The 18,057-nt window shown below is 46.7% G+C and overlaps 1 protein-coding gene across 5 annotated transcripts in view; it reads left to right on the plus strand.

The window, feature by feature from the left end:
* Positions 1-18,057, plus strand: part of DGKG (diacylglycerol kinase gamma) — a 128,119-nt gene that overhangs the window by 88,369 nt on the left and 21,693 nt on the right. For 3 of the 5 annotated variants that reach the window (XM_060010983.1, XM_060010980.1, XM_060010981.1), the window contains exons 14-15: positions 13,673-13,793; positions 16,054-16,114. In XM_060010983.1, the coding sequence (XP_059866966.1) occupies positions 13,673-13,793; positions 16,054-16,114 (182 nt within the window). The remainder of the gene's footprint in view (positions 1-13,672; positions 13,794-16,053; positions 16,115-18,057) is intronic. The other 2 variants (XM_069540643.1, XM_060010984.1) reach the window with 1 other exon arrangement.

Genomic DNA, 18,057 nt, shown 5'->3' on the forward strand with positions numbered 1-18,057 from the left:
TTGCAGCTTCCAGATCAAGGCCACACAACCTGATTCTCAGGTCTATGTAGTATTGAAATCCCAGACTCACTGGTCTCTTAGAAATTTAGAGATCCTTTCGTCCTCAAGATAAGGAGAGGGGGAACCAGCAAGGTGAAGTGGCTGGCCCTTGGCCAAACCCCGACTGAAATGCAGGTCTTTTAGTTCACACAGGCCAGCCCTCTGTCCACTAGAGCAGAGGTTGGCAAGCTTTTCCTGTAAAGGACCACATAGTAACTCTTAAAATAGTTAGGCTTTGTGGGCTATGCAGTCTCGGCTACAACTGCTTACCTCCAACCCCTCAGCGTGAAAGCGGCCATAGACCACACGCAACGAATGGTATGGCTGCGTCCTAGTCCCCCTTTATTTACACAAACAAGCAGCAGGCTGGGTTTGGCCCTCGAGCCGTGGTTTGCCCATCCCTGCAGTAGAACCTCACGTGGTCCACAGCCAGCAGCAAGGGCATCACCTGAGAGTGTCAGAATGTAGGCCAAACCTCCTGAAGCCCAATCTGCCTGTCAGCAAGATCCCCTGGTGATGAATGCTTACTCAAGTTTGAGAAGCACTGCACTGGTGGGCCTGGCTGCTCCCCCGAGGATGCCAAGAAGATACTTTATAGATTAGAAAATTGAGGCCTAGGGAGATTAATTGACCCGTCCAAGGTCACACAAACTGGAGGACCTGGGACTAGAGCCCAAGTCCTAGTATTTCACACATGGAATTCTTTCTACACACACCAGACCGCCCACCCCAGCCTCCCCATTTCTGCCTGTCCCTGACCCAACCCGCATTTACTAGAAGTTCAAGTGAAGCGATCCTTCATTCTTCCCCAGCTGACTTGTGAATCAGGAGGACTCTGCCTCCAGCTGAGTGCCCCCCCCACACCCCGCCAAGATGGGGAGGGGTGGGCGAGGCAGAATAGGGCCTCCGGAGGCTGTTCCACGTCCGCAGAGGGAAACTTGCTCATACAGGTTCAAGCTGGAGTTAAACTCCAACTGAATTCCTGCCTTAGGAGGTTTGTTGCTCAAAATAGAACCAAAGAACCAAGGAAACTTTCGTTTTTCACATGCAGAAGAAACTTCTAGACTGGCTGTCTGGCAGGCCTAGACATCTTAGATTTTTCCCTCTTCTGCTTGCCCCATCTTGACCCACCACCAGCTCCTGTTCCCCTGTAGCAACTTTAATATCTGGCACCTCCTAAGACCCAGCCCACAGCAAAACTCCATCCTGGCCACACGCTCTGCACAGCCTGTGCTTCTTGATCTGTTTTTAAGTCGTGCAAGAAGTGCTTCATCTTCTTAATTAATCAATAAATATGTATTGGGCTGTTGTTTACTGAACCCTTATTTATGGGCCAAGCTGTTGCCTATTTAATTATTTAATCTATTTTATGGCTGACGCTAATGGGGTTAAGTGACTGGCCGAAGAATACAGATGATACCCAGTAGAGCTGATTCAAACCTGCCTTCAAGTACCGAGTGCTCCAGGTGCTATAGAGGGTGCAAGCACCAGTGTGACATGGTTCCAACCTCCAGCAGATCTCAGTCGAATGTAAGAAATACATGTAGAACGATCATGTTACCACTGGCATGATAGGCAAGCACCACGGAGTGGCAGAAACAGAGTACGGTTAGAGTGTGGGGAGTAAGAAAAGGAGGGGCTTTCCTTAGGGACTCAATCCCCTGCTGCCCAGCACTGTGCCAGGCACCTAGGAGGTGATCAATAAATATTTGATGTATGACTGAATGAATGAATGAATGAACGAACGAACAAGATAGAATGTGTGTGTGCCAGTACTTGAAGCCGGAAAGGATTGGAAAGGACAGAATGAGAGAAGAGGCACATGGACTAGAGCATCAGCACACAGAAATAGCAAAGGGGAAGACTGGAAACGTAGAGACCCTTGAGTAATGTGCCATGGAGTTTGTATATGATCCTTTGAATAATGGGAAGGTTAATAATGAAGGGTTTTAAGCCAAGAGCAATAGGATGAGAGAGCAGCACGCAGTTTGGATTCAAGGAAAAGGAAAGGAACTGGCAGCAAGGAGGCCAGTTAGGAGGCTGGTGCAGAACACAGGCTTACAACTCTGAGGCCTTGAATAGCAGTCAGTGGCACAAGAGGAAAAATGGACAAAAGCCAACAGGAAGTGGGGGACAGACAAAGGGGACACTGCCGTGTGGATGATGCCTCCTTCCCCGCAAACCACCCAACAGGGTCCCGACTTCTTCTGCCCACAAGCTCAGCCGTGTCCTGTCTACCTCCACCCCAAAGCCCTCCCCATTACCAGTGGCTGCTGTTGGCAGAATGGATGCCTGAAGCAGGGCCCTGTGTCTTTTCCACCTCCAGCCTGCAGCCAGCACCCATCTCTTCCCATTTTCCGGACAATTCATCCAACACTTGTTAAGCACCTACTTGAATTTAGCACCATATGCTAGAAATATTTTGCATTCATCATCTCGTTTCAGTCCCCTACAGCACCCCTGAGAGACACTTTATAATTAGAAAAATAAGCCCAGGGAGGTTAATTGACCTGTCCAAGGCCACACTAATTGGTGGATCTGGGACTAGAGCCAAGTCCAAGTATACCAAACCTGGCATTCTTTCCATTCACACAATACCCTCCCCCACCTCCCCATTTCTGGTTGATCTTGACTCAACAACCAGAAAGTCACAGCTATCCTTTCGCTTTGCCTTTCTGGATATGTGCATCCCTCTAGCTGTGATTCATTTGGTGGGCGTAGCTCTCTGTAATGTACCTTATGTGTGTCATGCCTGAGACTCAGGCTTGAGTTGAACTGGAAGATCTCACCACTAATTGATTGATTCTATTATATACACTGCATGTGGAATTGAAGCTTCTTGAGCTCAGTGGGCAAAGTAATGCCAGATAATAAACCAACTAGTATTTCACCTTCAGGCCAAGAGAGTCAGCATTCCATTTAACAAGAAGTCTCCCCTGCGAGGAGCTGAGGATAGGCTCACCCCACTCCACGCCCCCTTCCCTGCACTGAGAGGTCCCACCATGCCAAGATGTTTGGTCTCTGCTTTGAGTCCTTTATTCAGAGCTTATTTGGGGGGTCAGACCGGCCTTGGTTTGAATTCCAGCTTTACCATATGCCAGCTTTGTGACATTAGGCAAGTTCCTCAACCTCTCTGAGCCTCAAGATTTTTTTTTTTTTATGTTGGGATAATAGTGTCTATCCAACAGAGTTGCCACAAAGATTAAAAACAATAAAGCTGACAGAGCTCTAGGCCTGGCCTGGAGTCTGTGTCCAGTAATAGTCATGCTCTTCATGTCCTCATTGGGACCACCAGGTCAAGATTCCTGTAGCTCCGCTGCCTCCCAAGCCTTATGCGATATTCTCACTCTTGATCTTTCTTAGAGGCAAGATGATGATGTCAGATCCTCCCTTCAGAGCCATTTCAGGAGACCATTTCTTCCGGGGAAATTCCCCACCACACACCTCCACCAGCACGCTGGCCCTCCCCTTCTGAAGCCCCTGGCCCTTAGGCATGTACCGAGCCTTCATCAGAGCCCTGCCAAACCCGGGAAGAGAAAGCCACACAGAATAGAGGCCCCACCACACAAGCAGGCTTTCAGGAACCAGCCACAATGGCCATTGTGAGCACAAACTCACCCTTCCTCTTGCCTCAGTGTAGGGCTGCACAGAACGTTCTGTCTTCTGCACAGTGTGAGAAGCGGCAAGGCCTGCTGCCAACCTACTCTTGACCCAGCCGGCCAGGAAACCCAGCCTCCACCTTTGTTGGAAGAGCTCAAACCAAACTCAAGGATAGAATGCCCTCACCCCCGATCAAGGAAACATAGGCCCAGCGGAGGAAAGTGACTGGCCCAAGGTCATACAACTAGACAGCTAGAGCAGAGGCAGAAACCCCGGACCCTGCCCGCTGGGCCAACACATTTCCTCTCCCTTCCACCCTGCAGCCCCTCTCCTCAGAAAGCAGTGGCTCTGGGCTGCTTTTCCTTTCCGTTTCCATCTGGATCACCCAGAGTCCAAGACCATTCAGTACCCTCTGACCACTTTTATGCCCTGATGGGGCTTTACAGACCCCTGGGAGTGGAAGATACCTGCAAACCAGTGTGACGAGGACACAAAGGAAACGCCCGTCAGAAGGGGTGCCCAGCCGGACCAGGGCTGTCAAAGCCATGCCTGTCTCCAGATCCTTCTCTGCATCCTCATTGCTCAGCCCAGGAACAAGGGAAAGCCACCAGGCCCGTTGTGGGATTGTATCTCTCTCTCTCTCTCTCTCTCTCTCTCTCTCTCTCTCTTTCCCTCTCTCTCTCTCTCTCTCTCTCTCTCTCTCACACACACACACACACACACACACACACACACACACACACACACACAGGAACACAAAGGCAGGGAAAGGAAAGGAACTAAAGAACTCATTTCCAAGTAAAAGCTCCCTGTTTTAAAGGAAAAAAGTTGAAATAGGGATTCTTCTCTTGCCAGGAGGGACCGTCACCCTAAAATCTCAAGGTCGTGGAATCTCTGCTCCTCTTTTCCTCAGTGTCCTTCTCCTCTTTCTTTTCCTACCCTCCCCCCCCCCCCATCTTCTCCTCTCCCTCCTCTCCTTCCTCCTGGACTACCTTCTCTGGATTACACTGATTACCATCTGCAGAAGGCCACGCACTTACTATGTAGCAAAGACAATTTCCTGAGGACCACCCTTTCTAAAGAAAAATCACAATGACAGCCACTGTTTCTTGAGGGCCTTCTGTGTGCTCTCTGCAGGCTCTGGATGGCATCACTTCTAAACCTCATCAGCAACCCTGCCAGTGAGGTTACTAGACCTACATTTTCCTGATAAAAGACTCGGAGAGGCTAAGCGACTTCTCCCACAGTAATAGAAGTAGTGAGCGCCAAACAGTAGGCACTCCGACCTAAGTCTGTCCAAAGCCCGTGCTCTGTGCTTCACAGCTTGGCTCGCAGTAGCACGCTCTTTACGCTGGGTTTACAGAACGCCAGGAAGTGAGCCCCCTGCCTGCTCCGTTTACCGGCAAGGAGCCCTCTGACTGTGCTGTGTCTGAGTTAGGATGTCTAGGGAAAGCACTGGTCATAAATTACCCTTCCCATAAGCTGTGATTGGGATACCTGAGGGCCTGGTGCTTTGAAAGGCCAGGTGGGAACATGGCAGGTAAGTTACAGCCTGCCTTCCTTATTCACCTTTTTGTGCCCAAGGAAGCCCCAAAGCCCCCTCCATCTCCATCTCCCCACCCCCCAGCCTGTTTTCAGGCCGCCATGCTTCTAAGCGGGCTTTGAAGCTCTCTAGCTGGGAGCAGCCTTTCATCTGCCCAGACCAGACCCAGTGGGAAGCTTAGGTGGGCTGATCAGTGCCCGGCTTTGTTGGGCTCTGGGTTCCTGAGCCGCCAAGGGCACGTGGGCTATCTCCATGGAAATCTGGAGGCAGGAGAGTAGCCCAAGGTGACGCCTACCACTGGCTTGGCAGGCCGAGTCTGCCAGCTACCACTCACCCGTCCAGAACCTGGGGGCCGAACCTGGCCCTCAGCAGGGCAGAGCGGGGTTGCATCCTTGCTTTCTGAGGTGAGTAAGAAGGTCCCACAGCCCCTCCCCGTGCATGCCAGCTTCTCAGTAGCCCAGTGATAAGGGACGTTCCTACCTGCTGTTTACTGAGCACCTTCACATTCTTTGTTTCTTTTGTCCTCAAAATAACCCATGATGTAGGTTTTCTTATTGTCCCTCTTATGGGCAGGGATGTTTGGTGTGGCGGGGGTGGATTTTGTTCATATTTTGAAGCCCTCATCCCCAGTACCCCAGAATGTGGTCATAATTGGAGACAGACTGTAAAGAGGTGATTAAGTTTAAATGAGGCAGTTAGGGTGGGCCCTACTCCCATCTGATTGGTGTCCTTACAGGAAGAGGACATTTGGGCACAGAGAGAGGCACCAGAGATGCGCGTGCACAGAGGAAGGGCTGTGTGAAGGGGCAGCCAGGGGTGGCCACCTGCAAACCCAGGAGAAGGGCTTCAGAAGAAGCCAACCCTGAAAGGTTCAAGATGTACCTTGACCTTGGCCTTCCAGCCTCCAGAACTGTGAAGGAATAGATTGGTGTTGGTTAAGCCACCCAGCCTGTGGGCTTTGTTATGGCAGCCCTAGCGAACTAACAGACTCAGAGAAAACAAATGCCCTGCCCTGTATGGACACAGCCATTGAGCTGTTAGCCCCAAACTCAAGAACTTGCGCAGAGTTTCTGAGCTTTTTCCTTTATCCCTGTGATGCCGTATTTGTCTGTCAGAGGCCACGTATGACGTAGTGACAAATTTTTGCATTTCGAATTAATCAGACACATACCCCTGTCAGTCAAAGCTTCAGAGCAGCATTAGCTGACTGGTGTTACCTGCTGAACTGATAGGATTCTAGCCCAAAGTAAGCACAGACACCTAACACCTCAGTCCACCTGTGCTGCTGTAACCCAGGTAAAGGGGCAGAGCCCACAGGGTTTATTACGTCACACAGCTGCTCTAGGGTATGCGGCGGCCTTCCTCACCGCTGGGATGGGATGGCTCAGAAGCCTTCTGGTGCCGTCACATAAGGTTTCAGCACCTCCGCTGAGGGTTGCTTGATTCCAGGGGTAGCCCATTGCAGCCCTCATACCTGAACCCTGGAGTGCAGATAGAAGGGGAAGCAGGGTGGGAGTGAGATTGAGGGTAGCAAAGCACGCAGCTAGGCTAAGGATCTCCCACGCTTCTCCAGGGCACCGCAAGTGAGGAGCCCAAATCATGACACCCACATCATATCCCTTATATCTTAAAGGACTAAATGTTCATTAATGTGAACCAGCAGCCAAGATGAGTATGAACATAAAAATTATGCATTAAAGAAGAGAGGTGAAAACCAGACTGGGTCATCATTATCTGTTATATGCAGATTAAATGAGTTAATTCATGGAAAACCTGTTACCCAGTTTAATCTAGGCAAGTTGTTATCATTATTATTAATCATCATATTTTTCCTCTTTCAGGCTAAACCTGTCAAGGTCTTTGACACTAAAGCATGTATCTTATTCAATTTACTCAACAAACATTTATTAGGAGCCTTCTATATGCCAAGGGCTGGGCTAGTTGCTAAGGATTCAGAGATAAACAAAACAAGAACACATCCCTGCCTTCAACTCTCAGTGGGGTTGGGAGAGTGATGCGTCCAGAAACAGTTGTCATTGGGTGAGATCCACTGAGCAGAGGAGAAGGAAAAAGCACACTGCCTGGAGTGTCCCGGGAGGGTAAACAGGAGTTCTCCAGGCAGAGGGATACGTGTGCTGGGAACAGGGCCAGATAGCGAATGACCTTGGATGCCTCACTAAGAACTGAGATGTTGTCCTTGGGCTTCCAGAGGGTTTAAGCAGGGAAGATGTGCCCCTTAAATAGGAGCGCTCTGCCAGCCTTTACCTATTGGCGCTGAGCTCCACCCCCTCCTCCAGACTGTGGGAAGGTCTAAAGAAATAAAAGCAAAATGGGGCTGAGATCAAAGAAGTGGGAAAAGGAACAGAGTCAGGGAAGAGTTTAAAGGAAGAAAAACAGCTGGGGCAGGATGCCCACTTCATCTAAAGCTCACCTGGATTTACGGCCTTTGTGTGAAACCACGAGGAACACTGAAGATTGTTAAAGATGTTTTAACCTGAATATTATGGGCTGGACTCTTGTACACAGCTCTAAGAAGGTAGACAGACAGACAGACTGTTGGGAGTTGCCAGGGTGAATGTGGCAGAAAAGGAAAGCAAACCTAATATGTTTTTGGAGCCCACTCTGTGCCAGACACTTTCACATACATCTCTGCCATTTAATCGCATAACCACACTTTGAGGTCAGTATTATTATTCCTAACGTCTCCTTTTCAAGTGAAGAAGCTCTGGATCAAAGCAGTCAGGAAGTAACTTGTTTATATTCTTCTTCACTCCAACTCCTGCATATGTTTTGGGCAGTTTTATTGCCTAAGGCTCAAGTTCTCCAACTTGATTCTGAGTGTGCCCCAGAATCTTCCAGAGGGCTTGTTAGAACACAGACTGCCAGGCCCAACCACCTGTGTTTCTGATTCAGTCGATCTGGGTGAGGCCTGAGGATTTCCGTTTCTAACAAGTTTCCAGGTGATGCTGATACCACGCTCTGAGAACCACTGGCCTATGGGGATGATCTACCCAATAACCTAGCCCAGCGGTTCCCAAACTGTCTGCATTTTGGAATCACCTGGGGAATCTTTAAATCAGCTAGGCGAATACTGATTGATGCCTAGCTCCCAGGCCTATGCATTCTTTTTTCTTTTTTCTTTAATTGAAGTGTTGTTGGTTTACAGTGTTTCAAGTGTACAGCAAAATGATTCTGTTATACATAATATATACATATATATATTCTTTATCAGATTCTTTTCCATTATAGATTATTACAAGATATTGAATACAGTTCCCTGTGCTATACCGTAGGAGGCCCACACATTCTGATTTAAGTGGTATGGGGGCAACCTGGGTATTATTATTTTTACCCCACCCCCACCCCAGGTAATTCTAACATGCAGCAAAGTTGAGGAACCGCTGACCTAGCCGCACTTCTCCTTGACTCTGATCCCTATCACCACCCTCTCCTTCAGCTGCCCACCACTGGGGCCGCAGGTAGAACTTGTCATCCTAGCGCCACTCACAGCACATCCTCCCAAACCTTTCTCCCACCGTCTCAGAACACCTGCTCCTGGAACTCATCAAGTCTCTCACTTGGCTTCTCCCTTTTCACCTAGTCCGTCAACTCCTTCCCTGTTCAACCTAGATCCTGTGGTACAGTAATTACTGTAACCATCTCTTGCCTACAGCAACACATCAACCAGCCTGTTCTTTCTTTGACCATATATGTCTACCTGGGAAAGTTTGAGGAGGAATATCTAAATCAAACTGCAGGCATGGAAGTCCAGGGAGGCTTCTTGAAGTTGACAGTGCTTGAGCTGGGTTTTGATGAGCAAGTAAAAGTGGAAGAGAGCATTTCAAGCAGGGGTACGGCATGGGTAGAGGCATGGAAGAGAGAAACAGTAGGGTTTATTGGGGAGCTAAGTTGTTGTATATGTCTGGAACAGGAACTTAGCCCTACGATGTCAGGAGATAACGGTACAGAGGCAGCCTCTTGTCAGATGGGGGCGGGTCTTGGGCATCATCAAGCCAGGGAACTTACATCTTTCCAAGTATGAACAGCAGTTGATAGGTTTTTAAAATGACTTTTAAATTATAACAGTGATATACACTTATAGAACATGCAAAACACTTAGAAAAACATAAAGTAGAAAATAATAATCACTTTTAATCTAATTACCCAGAACTCACAACTCTTTAAGATTTTAGGGGAATTTGTTCTTTTCTTCCATGCATGTTCTTATATAGTTGAGAACATGCTATGCAAGTAAGTTTGTATCCTGCCTTCGCACTTGAAGTTATAACATATACATATTTAATGTTTTTGAAATCTGTAAACATTTTAATAGCAGTGTAAAATTCTATAGTTTGATACCATATAATTTAACTATTCTCATATAGGTAGAAATGGGGGAGGGGGAAGTTTCACTGTAATAAATGACACCACAATATTCATATTTGTATGAACTTAGATTTTTTCAGTGGTTTCTTGTGATCAATATCAAGAAATAAATGAATCAACCGTGTGAAAGTTTTAGACATTTATTACCAAACTTCTAAAAACTTTTCTGCCAGTTTACAGTCTGATCATAGGTATGAAAGCGTGCACATTTCATCTTCCCTTCCCAGTGCCTGGTGTCATGCTTGGTGCCACTGAAGGGTTTTTGCTGTGGAGGTGACCTGAGCAGATGTGCATTTATAAAATCCCATACTGGAGGCTGAATCAAGTGTACCAGATTGGAACTGCTATCGCTGTCCTTGCTGTTCCGCCTCTGCTTCCACATTCTCCTGTTCCCATGTTCCCATTCTTCCTCTTTTTTCTTTCTTGGAGGAAGTGTTTGCTGCACACAGAGCACTGCCCAAGACTTTGTTGCCAGGAGCAGTGCTGAAAGACCTAGCTCTGTGGTTGCAACAAGTTGGTGCCCAGCCCAGAGACCCTCTTTTTATAGTTCTATGAAAAAAAAAAATCTCTAGATAGTAATTCTCATTAGGGAGAGATACTTTTTATATTTTCCAATGACATTGCCAAGTGAGTTTATTGATAAATTAATTTCCTTGTGTATCCAGTGACTATCCAGTCCTACACACAATCACCCCTGTCCCTGGAATGTCCTTCCTCTTTCTCCTTCTTAACCCAGCAAATTACCTTGGCATTCATCCTTCAAGACCTTCCTTAAATGTCTGTGACACTTCCTTCCATACCTTGCCCAGTCATAATCAGTTACTCAGGCCTCCTTGTTCCTATAGTTCACTGACAACATCTTCTACAGCTAACGCTTTTCCTCCCTCTTGGCCAAGAGTCCTTCAAGAGTTGAATATTTTGCATTCCCACTTCTTAACACACTGCCTGGCACTTGGTTGCCATCAGTAACTGTTGAATGATTGAGTGAGTGGATTAATGAGTTCCTGTTTTGCTAAGATACATGGACATTCCATCTTAAACAGAAACAAATTGAAGAATGTAGAGACAATATGGAGATGATATGAATTGCCAAACCACACTCTGAGTCATTGGTACCTAAGGTAAAGCAGACACGTGGTATATCAGGTGTCCTGATGCTGGATTCTAAGTTCTGAACGTTAAATGTTCTGTGTGCCTGCGCATCAACCCGTGCTCTGTTCTGTTTCATTTTAACTCCAGATTCAGTTTCTGCATAAGGATCTGTGTGCTAGAGGAAGCACAGGGAATTGAGTGACGCCAGAACTTCCCAAAATGTGTTCCAAAGAAAACTGCCAGGGTTACCTATAAAACTGTTTTCTAGGTATCACACAAAAGAAGAGTCTCATGGTCCAATAAGTTTGGGAAACAAAGTTGAATATATTTCTTTACTGCAGAACTTCCTGGTAGGCATTTTAGGAAGTTGAAAGATCAGTTAGGCAATGGTAGAGAAACAGAACAGCCAGCAAGTCTTCCTTCAGTGGTAAGCAGGAGCCATCCTAGCCTCTTCACACCGGGGAAGATTCAGAGTACAAATTCAAAGGCCGAACGGTGAGACATAGAAGATCCTGGCCCCTCCCCTTGCACTTCTGCACTTATCGCCCAAGTCCCACATTTGTGTAAACCCCTGCCTCTACCCACCCCCCATACTGATGAGATCAGCCTGCATTATGTCTCTTCTAGAGCCAGGAAGCAAGGTAATGTGTGGGAAGTAATAGCTGCAAGGTAATGTGTGGGAAGTGATAACAACTTTTCGCTGTTAAAGCCATTCAACAGGAAAATTTGTTAAAAGACCAAGACATTGTAAAAGCTGAAACACTTGAGTCTATTAAGGCCCCTGCTTCTTAGAACATTTTGTTACCAGGGAATGTTTCAAGGAGGGAAAACACTGAACTATCACAGCACTGTCAGATACCAAAGACTGGTACAGAGAGCAACATTTTACAAGACATCTGTCTCTCTGCCAACAGAGAAACTTCTAAAAAGTTCGACCTCTCTTTTCTCCTACTTTCTCCTACCCCAGTATGACTCCCCCACTCTCCTCACCCCTAAACACACCCTACACGTCTTTCCTCCCTCCCTTTTGCTCCCTCCCTCCTCCCTTCCCTCCTCCCTCCCTTTCCCTCCCCTCCCTCCTCCCTCCCTTTCCCTCCCCTCCCTCCTCCCTCCCTTTCCCTCCCCTCCCTCCTCCCTCCTCCCTCCTCCTCATTTTTCTCCTCCTTCTCCTCCTCCTTCTTCTTCTCTCTCTCATTCACAACCCATACTGATTTCACAGACACTGTAAAATGACACATTAAGCTAAAACTATCCAATGGTTATTCAACACACTTTAGTAAGAAGGGAACTAATTAAGTGACTAGAGGTTTAGACATTTGTTGTTTACTGGATCTAAGCTCCTTAAGAGAGCCTGGAGCGTTCTCCTAAACAAACTTTGCCTATTCATGGCTTCTTGTTCCAAATCCAAATGAGATGGAGGGTTTAAGGAGACAGTATCTTTTCACAGTTATGAAAACAGGAGTACCAGAGATAGGAGAATGGGAGTGTCGATGGGTGTGGAGGGGAAAACCATGGGTGTAGAGAGACTAATGCAGTGTTTGTATCTGCTGGCAGCTGATGTCCATTAGTGATTGTTAGGTTAGACTTCGGCGACGTTTACACATTTGTGGTCAGCCCAGTAGTTTAACTGTCTTCATTAGAAGTATATCCGTCAAGAGGGAGGAGATGTGGGAATCTATGTTTATGTACAGCTGATTCACTTTGTTATACAGCAGAAACTAACACACCATTGTAAAGCAATTCTACTCCAATAAAGGTGTTAAAAAAAAAAGAAGTATATGTGTCAAGAGACTGTTTTTTAAACAACAGTCTAACAAAAAAGTAAAGACACAATGCTTGGTGTCAGTTTATTTATCTCTTGTAAAAATAAAATACAGTGTGTGTATGTGAAAAAAAAGTAAAGACAAACCCAAATATCTCCTTGCCAATCTTAATAAACACTATCGTACTTTATCAGGAGGCACCTTAGAAGACCGAAGCCATCTGTCAAATAAGCAGAGACATTAACAATTTTCTAGAACAATTTTCTAGTTCATGAATATTAATAGGATGTTAGTGATTAGCCACAACCTGTGAGAGAATTTCCCCTGCCTTAGTAGGCAAAGAAGGAATGGAAGCTTTTAAAGAAGCTGCCTTTTTATTTGCTTCTGTTTTAAATAAATTTGCTTCTGTGTTGTCAAAATGAGTCTTTGGGCCCACCATCAAACCTTAACGCTGCCGTTGCTTTCCCCAGAAATTGAACAGGCACAATCCAAGCCCCAGGAACTTTGAAAAAAAGGACCTCTTCTAGGTGCTGAATCAGAAGCGACTGCCACTGTGGGGAGCCATCGATCCTGTGCGACTCTGAGCCTGAGACTCGTATTTTCTATCCCTCTTTTTGTACTGTGGACCCAGTATAATCTGGTGTAGGTGAAATATTCTTTTCCTTGGCTCAGATGAGGCACCTGGTGTCCTGAAAGAGGTCACTGACTTCCCCAAGGATGTCCAAGGAGGTTGGCTCACCACTGGCTTACCGCAGGCCAAATTTGAAGTTAATTAAGCATCAGTCATCGTCAGTAGGGCCAAAATGTTATTCAGACATTCAGGGAAGAGAAACCTGATCCAGCTCTGGATAATGACCTTCATCAGCATTCCTTCCTATCCTAATCCCAAGCCAATGTGTCTTTAGCTGCACTGGGGGATTGTATTTCAGAAATAGCTGGTTCATCCTTTATGTTACGCTCCATTTGAAGAGGCTTCTGGATATGTCAGCCTATTCATTGGATGCACCTTAACCTTCTGAATCAAAACCTTTTTTTTTTACTAGAACTGGGTTTCTGTTTATGAAAAGTACATTTGTTGACTTCTGGGGAAATTCCCTATTTAGAATGAGGATGAAAATGCTGTTTGGTAGGAGATGAAGGGATATTGAGAGCTCTGGGTTGGCCATCTAGGGACCAGACCTTCTGGCCCAAACCAGACTGGGAAACAGAGAGATGTGTGTGCACTGCTTTTGCTTGTCTCACTCTACAGACCTCAGTGACCAGCTTCTTGAAGTGGTGGGGCTAGAGGGAGCCATGGAAATGGGGCAGATCTACACTGGCCTGAAGAGTGCAGGCAGGAGGCTGGCCCAGTGCTCCTCTGTCTCCATCAGGTATGCTCCTCATCACCCAGCAGCCCCCCAGTCTCCCCACCTCCCTGAATATTCTTACAGATAACAACTAGGAAGCCATCTTTAGACTTCAGTGCAGAGAGAGTGGGGTGGGGCAGAAGCTTGATAACATTTATGAAGAATGTCTTTGGAGACCACTTCCCCAACCAGGTATAACGCAAACATCCAGGACATCAACTAAAGGGTCCCACCACAACCAGTTTGCTGTTCTCTTAGAATGAATTGGTGAGATTCTCTAAATAGGATTGTCATACTATGAGGTCCAGAGAACCAGAGATCCAACTCCTTGCCTTCTTTATCTTTACAAATTGAACTGTTCAATGCATGCCAGAGGGCACACTTTGACAAAAACCAGGCTCTGTGCTCCACTCTGCTCTTTCTTGGATAATGGTCTTAGAAATACTTTTATTAGAGTTAGCAATCCCATATACCTTTGTAGAGTTAAACCATCAACCTCAGCAAACCCGTCATAACTGACTAAGAGGATGACAGTTCTCTAGAGTGTGGATCACACAGGTCAGCCACTGCAGGTTCCTGAATAGATGGGGTCTGATGGAGGGGATCTTCTGATTTGGGCTGCTTCTGTTTAATAAATGCAACTCGTCACAGATTTTCGTCCACCTGATTATGTCAGGAGTCCTCATTCCCTTCCATTTCCCATTTAATTTCTATAGATCAAATCTATTCGTGTGTCTTGGGGATCTCCTGGAGGGGACCACCACATGCAGGTTTCCCAAAGTTATTTAAACACAGAACCCTTTTATCCCTTAACCTCTTGGGTGAAGGTCCTCAGAGCACATTCAGAGAAACGCTGTTCTTGGTGCCCCCCTGCATCCTTCAGAAAGGTCCTCAGAGCTGGTTCCCTGATCTAGCCCACTAACCCCCTTTCTTCATTCCCTCTCTGTGTCTCCTCTGTCTTTTCAATTATTCCCCAAATCTTTGCTTCTCTTCTTCGTTGGGCTGTTGTGCTGGGGCCCCTGTTTTCCAGGTTAACCTCTGTAGTTCCTTCTCTGTCCTTCCCCCATGACTCTAACACTGAGTAGGTCCAGTCCATTAGCACATCTAAGCCATAACATATGTAGACCAGAGAATTTGGTCTCTGAAGAATTTTTAAAAAACATGTATAAGAGATAGGATATTTCTGTTTCCAGATAGAAATAGAGGGGGTGAGTCAGAAGCCCTAGCCTCCTGGGCATTCCCCAGATACTCTCCTCACTCCCCAAAACCAAAATGCCACTCTCTCTCTCCTCTTATTTGTTTTATTATTAGGTTTATTGGTTCTTATTATTAAATATCCTCAGAGTCAGTCGGAGAATCATCTACATCAAAACACAGCCTGAAAAAAAAAAAAAAAGAAACGCAGCCTGCCTCCCTCATTTTATAATTTCAGAAGCAGGGCAGATGCCAAACCCAGGTGAGGGCTTTCTGGCCAGTGGGTGGCAACTGTTCCCTGCTCGCCCAGACCAGAGGCCTCCGAAAGGACCTGCCTTTTCTCCTTCATCTCTCTCCTTTAATAATCCATATGCCAAAGAAGCCTTGACCCAAGCAAGAAAGCAACACTTTCTCCTCTCTCCTCCGCCTACCCATGGGGATCACATTCCCAATGACCCCCTTTCCCAGCTAAGCCAGGTCCACGGTCCATGCAACCGCAGCGTCTGTGTTGTTCAGGAGATAAAAGAGGGGATGCTTTAGGACTGGGGGCAAGGCAAGACACACTCAGACCTGAGCTGTACCTCGTTTAAGTGGGAGACGTTACCTCACTGACACGATGCAACTGCTCACTCAACACTGAAACCAGGCCTTTCCCCATTTCATAACCTTTCCCATTTCATAGTGGCGTTTTGGCACCATGGACAGGCCCTCTGGCTGATCGCTTGACTAAGGGTCCACTCAGCTGTGGTGCTGCCATACTTGTTGGCTGCTGTTTCCCAGACTCCTCTGGACTTCACTGCTCACCCAGGGCCATGTTTCTCAAAGTAGAGTCTGGGGGTCAAAGCAACAGAATCATCCATAGTGCTTATTAAAACACAGACCTCTGGGCCTGGCCCACACCTGTCAAGTCGGGACCCCTGACGTGGGCTCAGAAATCTGTTTTCAGCAAGTCCCACCCCCCCCAGGAGAGTCTTCAGAACCACTCCTAGGTGGGCAGGGCAGGTCTTCCCACTTCTATTTCCCTGGTGGGGGCAACCCTCATCCTCAGACTCCAAGAAGCTCACTGTGCTCTCTGTTCTCGGGGCTCCAGGACGAACAAGCTGCTGCCAATGCAAGTGGACGGAGAGCCCTGGATGCAGCCACCTTGCACGGTAAGTTTTGCCAATCTTTGAGATGAGGGTGAGAAGCTTTATTTTGGGCCCCTTTGGGGCACTGACTTAATATGAAACTCTGAATCTCTGAGTTACAGGAGCTTTGGGAGATCATCTAGTGCAGCTTCTCTTCCACTTTATTCATCCATCCATTCATTTACCTGCCAAGCTTTTATTGAATATGTGCTATGTGTCAGACACTGGGAGACACCAGTTCCAAAACCAAAGGAGACATAGACCTGTCTTCAAAGAGCTTATGGTTCCAGATGGTGAATTCTGAGGCTTCATCTACAGTGTCCTTGAGAGCCTCAGCTTGAATCACTCAGTGGCAAGGAACTTACCACCCCAAAAGGAAGACTGTTCCACTGATGAACAAGCCTAATCACTAGAAGGTGCTTCTTTATATGGCAGCCAACTGTGCACACTTACGCCAAACTTCCAGCTAGTTGCTGTGACCACCGGGGCTCCTGGGGGAGAATTCCCACAGTGCATAGACACGCTGCACCCCAGGTGCACCCGCAGCCCCGAGGACCCACCTGAAAACTCCCCTGAAAGGGTAACCACACGGGTTATCTATTTTGTTTATGGCATTTCTGTGACCCATATTTCCCAGCACCTAGCACTGTGCCTGGTTTGTTTGTAATAGTTGCACAATAATATTAATATTTGTTTAGCAATGGATAAAGGATTGAACAAACAAAAATCAAGGGAACAACCCCAGTCCCTGATTTACCATACCTTTGTTAGCAGTTTGTTCTCAGAAACCCAGCTAGAAACTCCATGGCAAAGAGAAACCACTGTCCTGGTGTTCAGGGCCCAGGGTGTTCACTGGGATACTACATTAGTAACATCCTCAATGCTATCGTGAGGGTGCAAATCTCAAGACAGAAGTTGTGTTTCTGAGCTTCCTCACTCTAGTGGAGTATTCAGATACCTCGATAACCTGCTATTTGGAGCCCTTCAGAACATCAAGTTGTCTTCTAGAAAAAAGGTTTTCATAAGACAGTTACTAGGTCTGAATTGTAGGTTTATTTCTATAATTCTTTGTTCCATATAACTTCTACAAATTGTAAAACTAGTCCCTAGAGACAGAGACTTTAGAAATGTCATCTTTTATAAAGGTTATAAAAAGTAGGAGTTTTTCTGTAAAATCTTACCTCAATCTTTTGGTTTCTATGAAGTCTAAGAAAAGGATGAGAACATACTACAGCAAAACCTAATATCTTACCACCTTGTTAGAGTTGGGAAGGATGGAGGGAATTTGTACTACTTATAATTTTGATGGAGCTGAATTAAGAAACATCTATCCAATGGGCTTCCCTGGTGGCGCAGTGGTTGAGAGTCCGCCTGCCAATGCAGGGGACACGGGTTCGTGCCCCGGTCCGGGAAGATCCCACATGCCACGGAGCGGCTAGGCCCGTGAGCCATGGCTGCTGAGCCTGCGTGTCCGGAGCCTGTGCTCCGCAACAGGAGAGGCCACAACAGTGAGAGGCCCGCGTACCGCAAAAAAAAAGAAACATCTATCCAAGCTCCTGCTGTCTCCTAAAAGAAAGAAACAAAAAGCTGGAAGAAAGCAAACCTCGGCCACCTAGCTCAGTAGTATCTGGAAACTGGACTGCTTTCCTCCAGATCCAAGCACTGATTTTAAAATAGCCAGATACTCCTCCTATCCCCACTCTCTCTCCATGCCACCTTTTAGAGATTACAACTCACGATGAAAAAAAAAACTGTGACCCAATGATTTTTATGGTGTTCAGTCTGTGGAAGGTATGTTAGTCAGCTCAGGCTGCCCTAACAAAATACCACAGACTGAGTGGCTTAAACAACATAGTCTTTCATAGTTCTGGAGGCTGGAAGTCCAAGATGAAGGTGTCGGCAGGGTTGCTTTCTGGTGAGGCCTTTCTTCCTGACTTGCAGACAATGGCCTTCTCACCTTGTCTTCA

The sequence above is a fragment of the Delphinus delphis genome, chromosome 4, assembly GCF_949987515.2.
Source record: "Delphinus delphis chromosome 4, mDelDel1.2, whole genome shotgun sequence".
Lineage (NCBI taxonomy): Eukaryota > Metazoa > Chordata > Mammalia > Artiodactyla > Delphinidae > Delphinus > Delphinus delphis.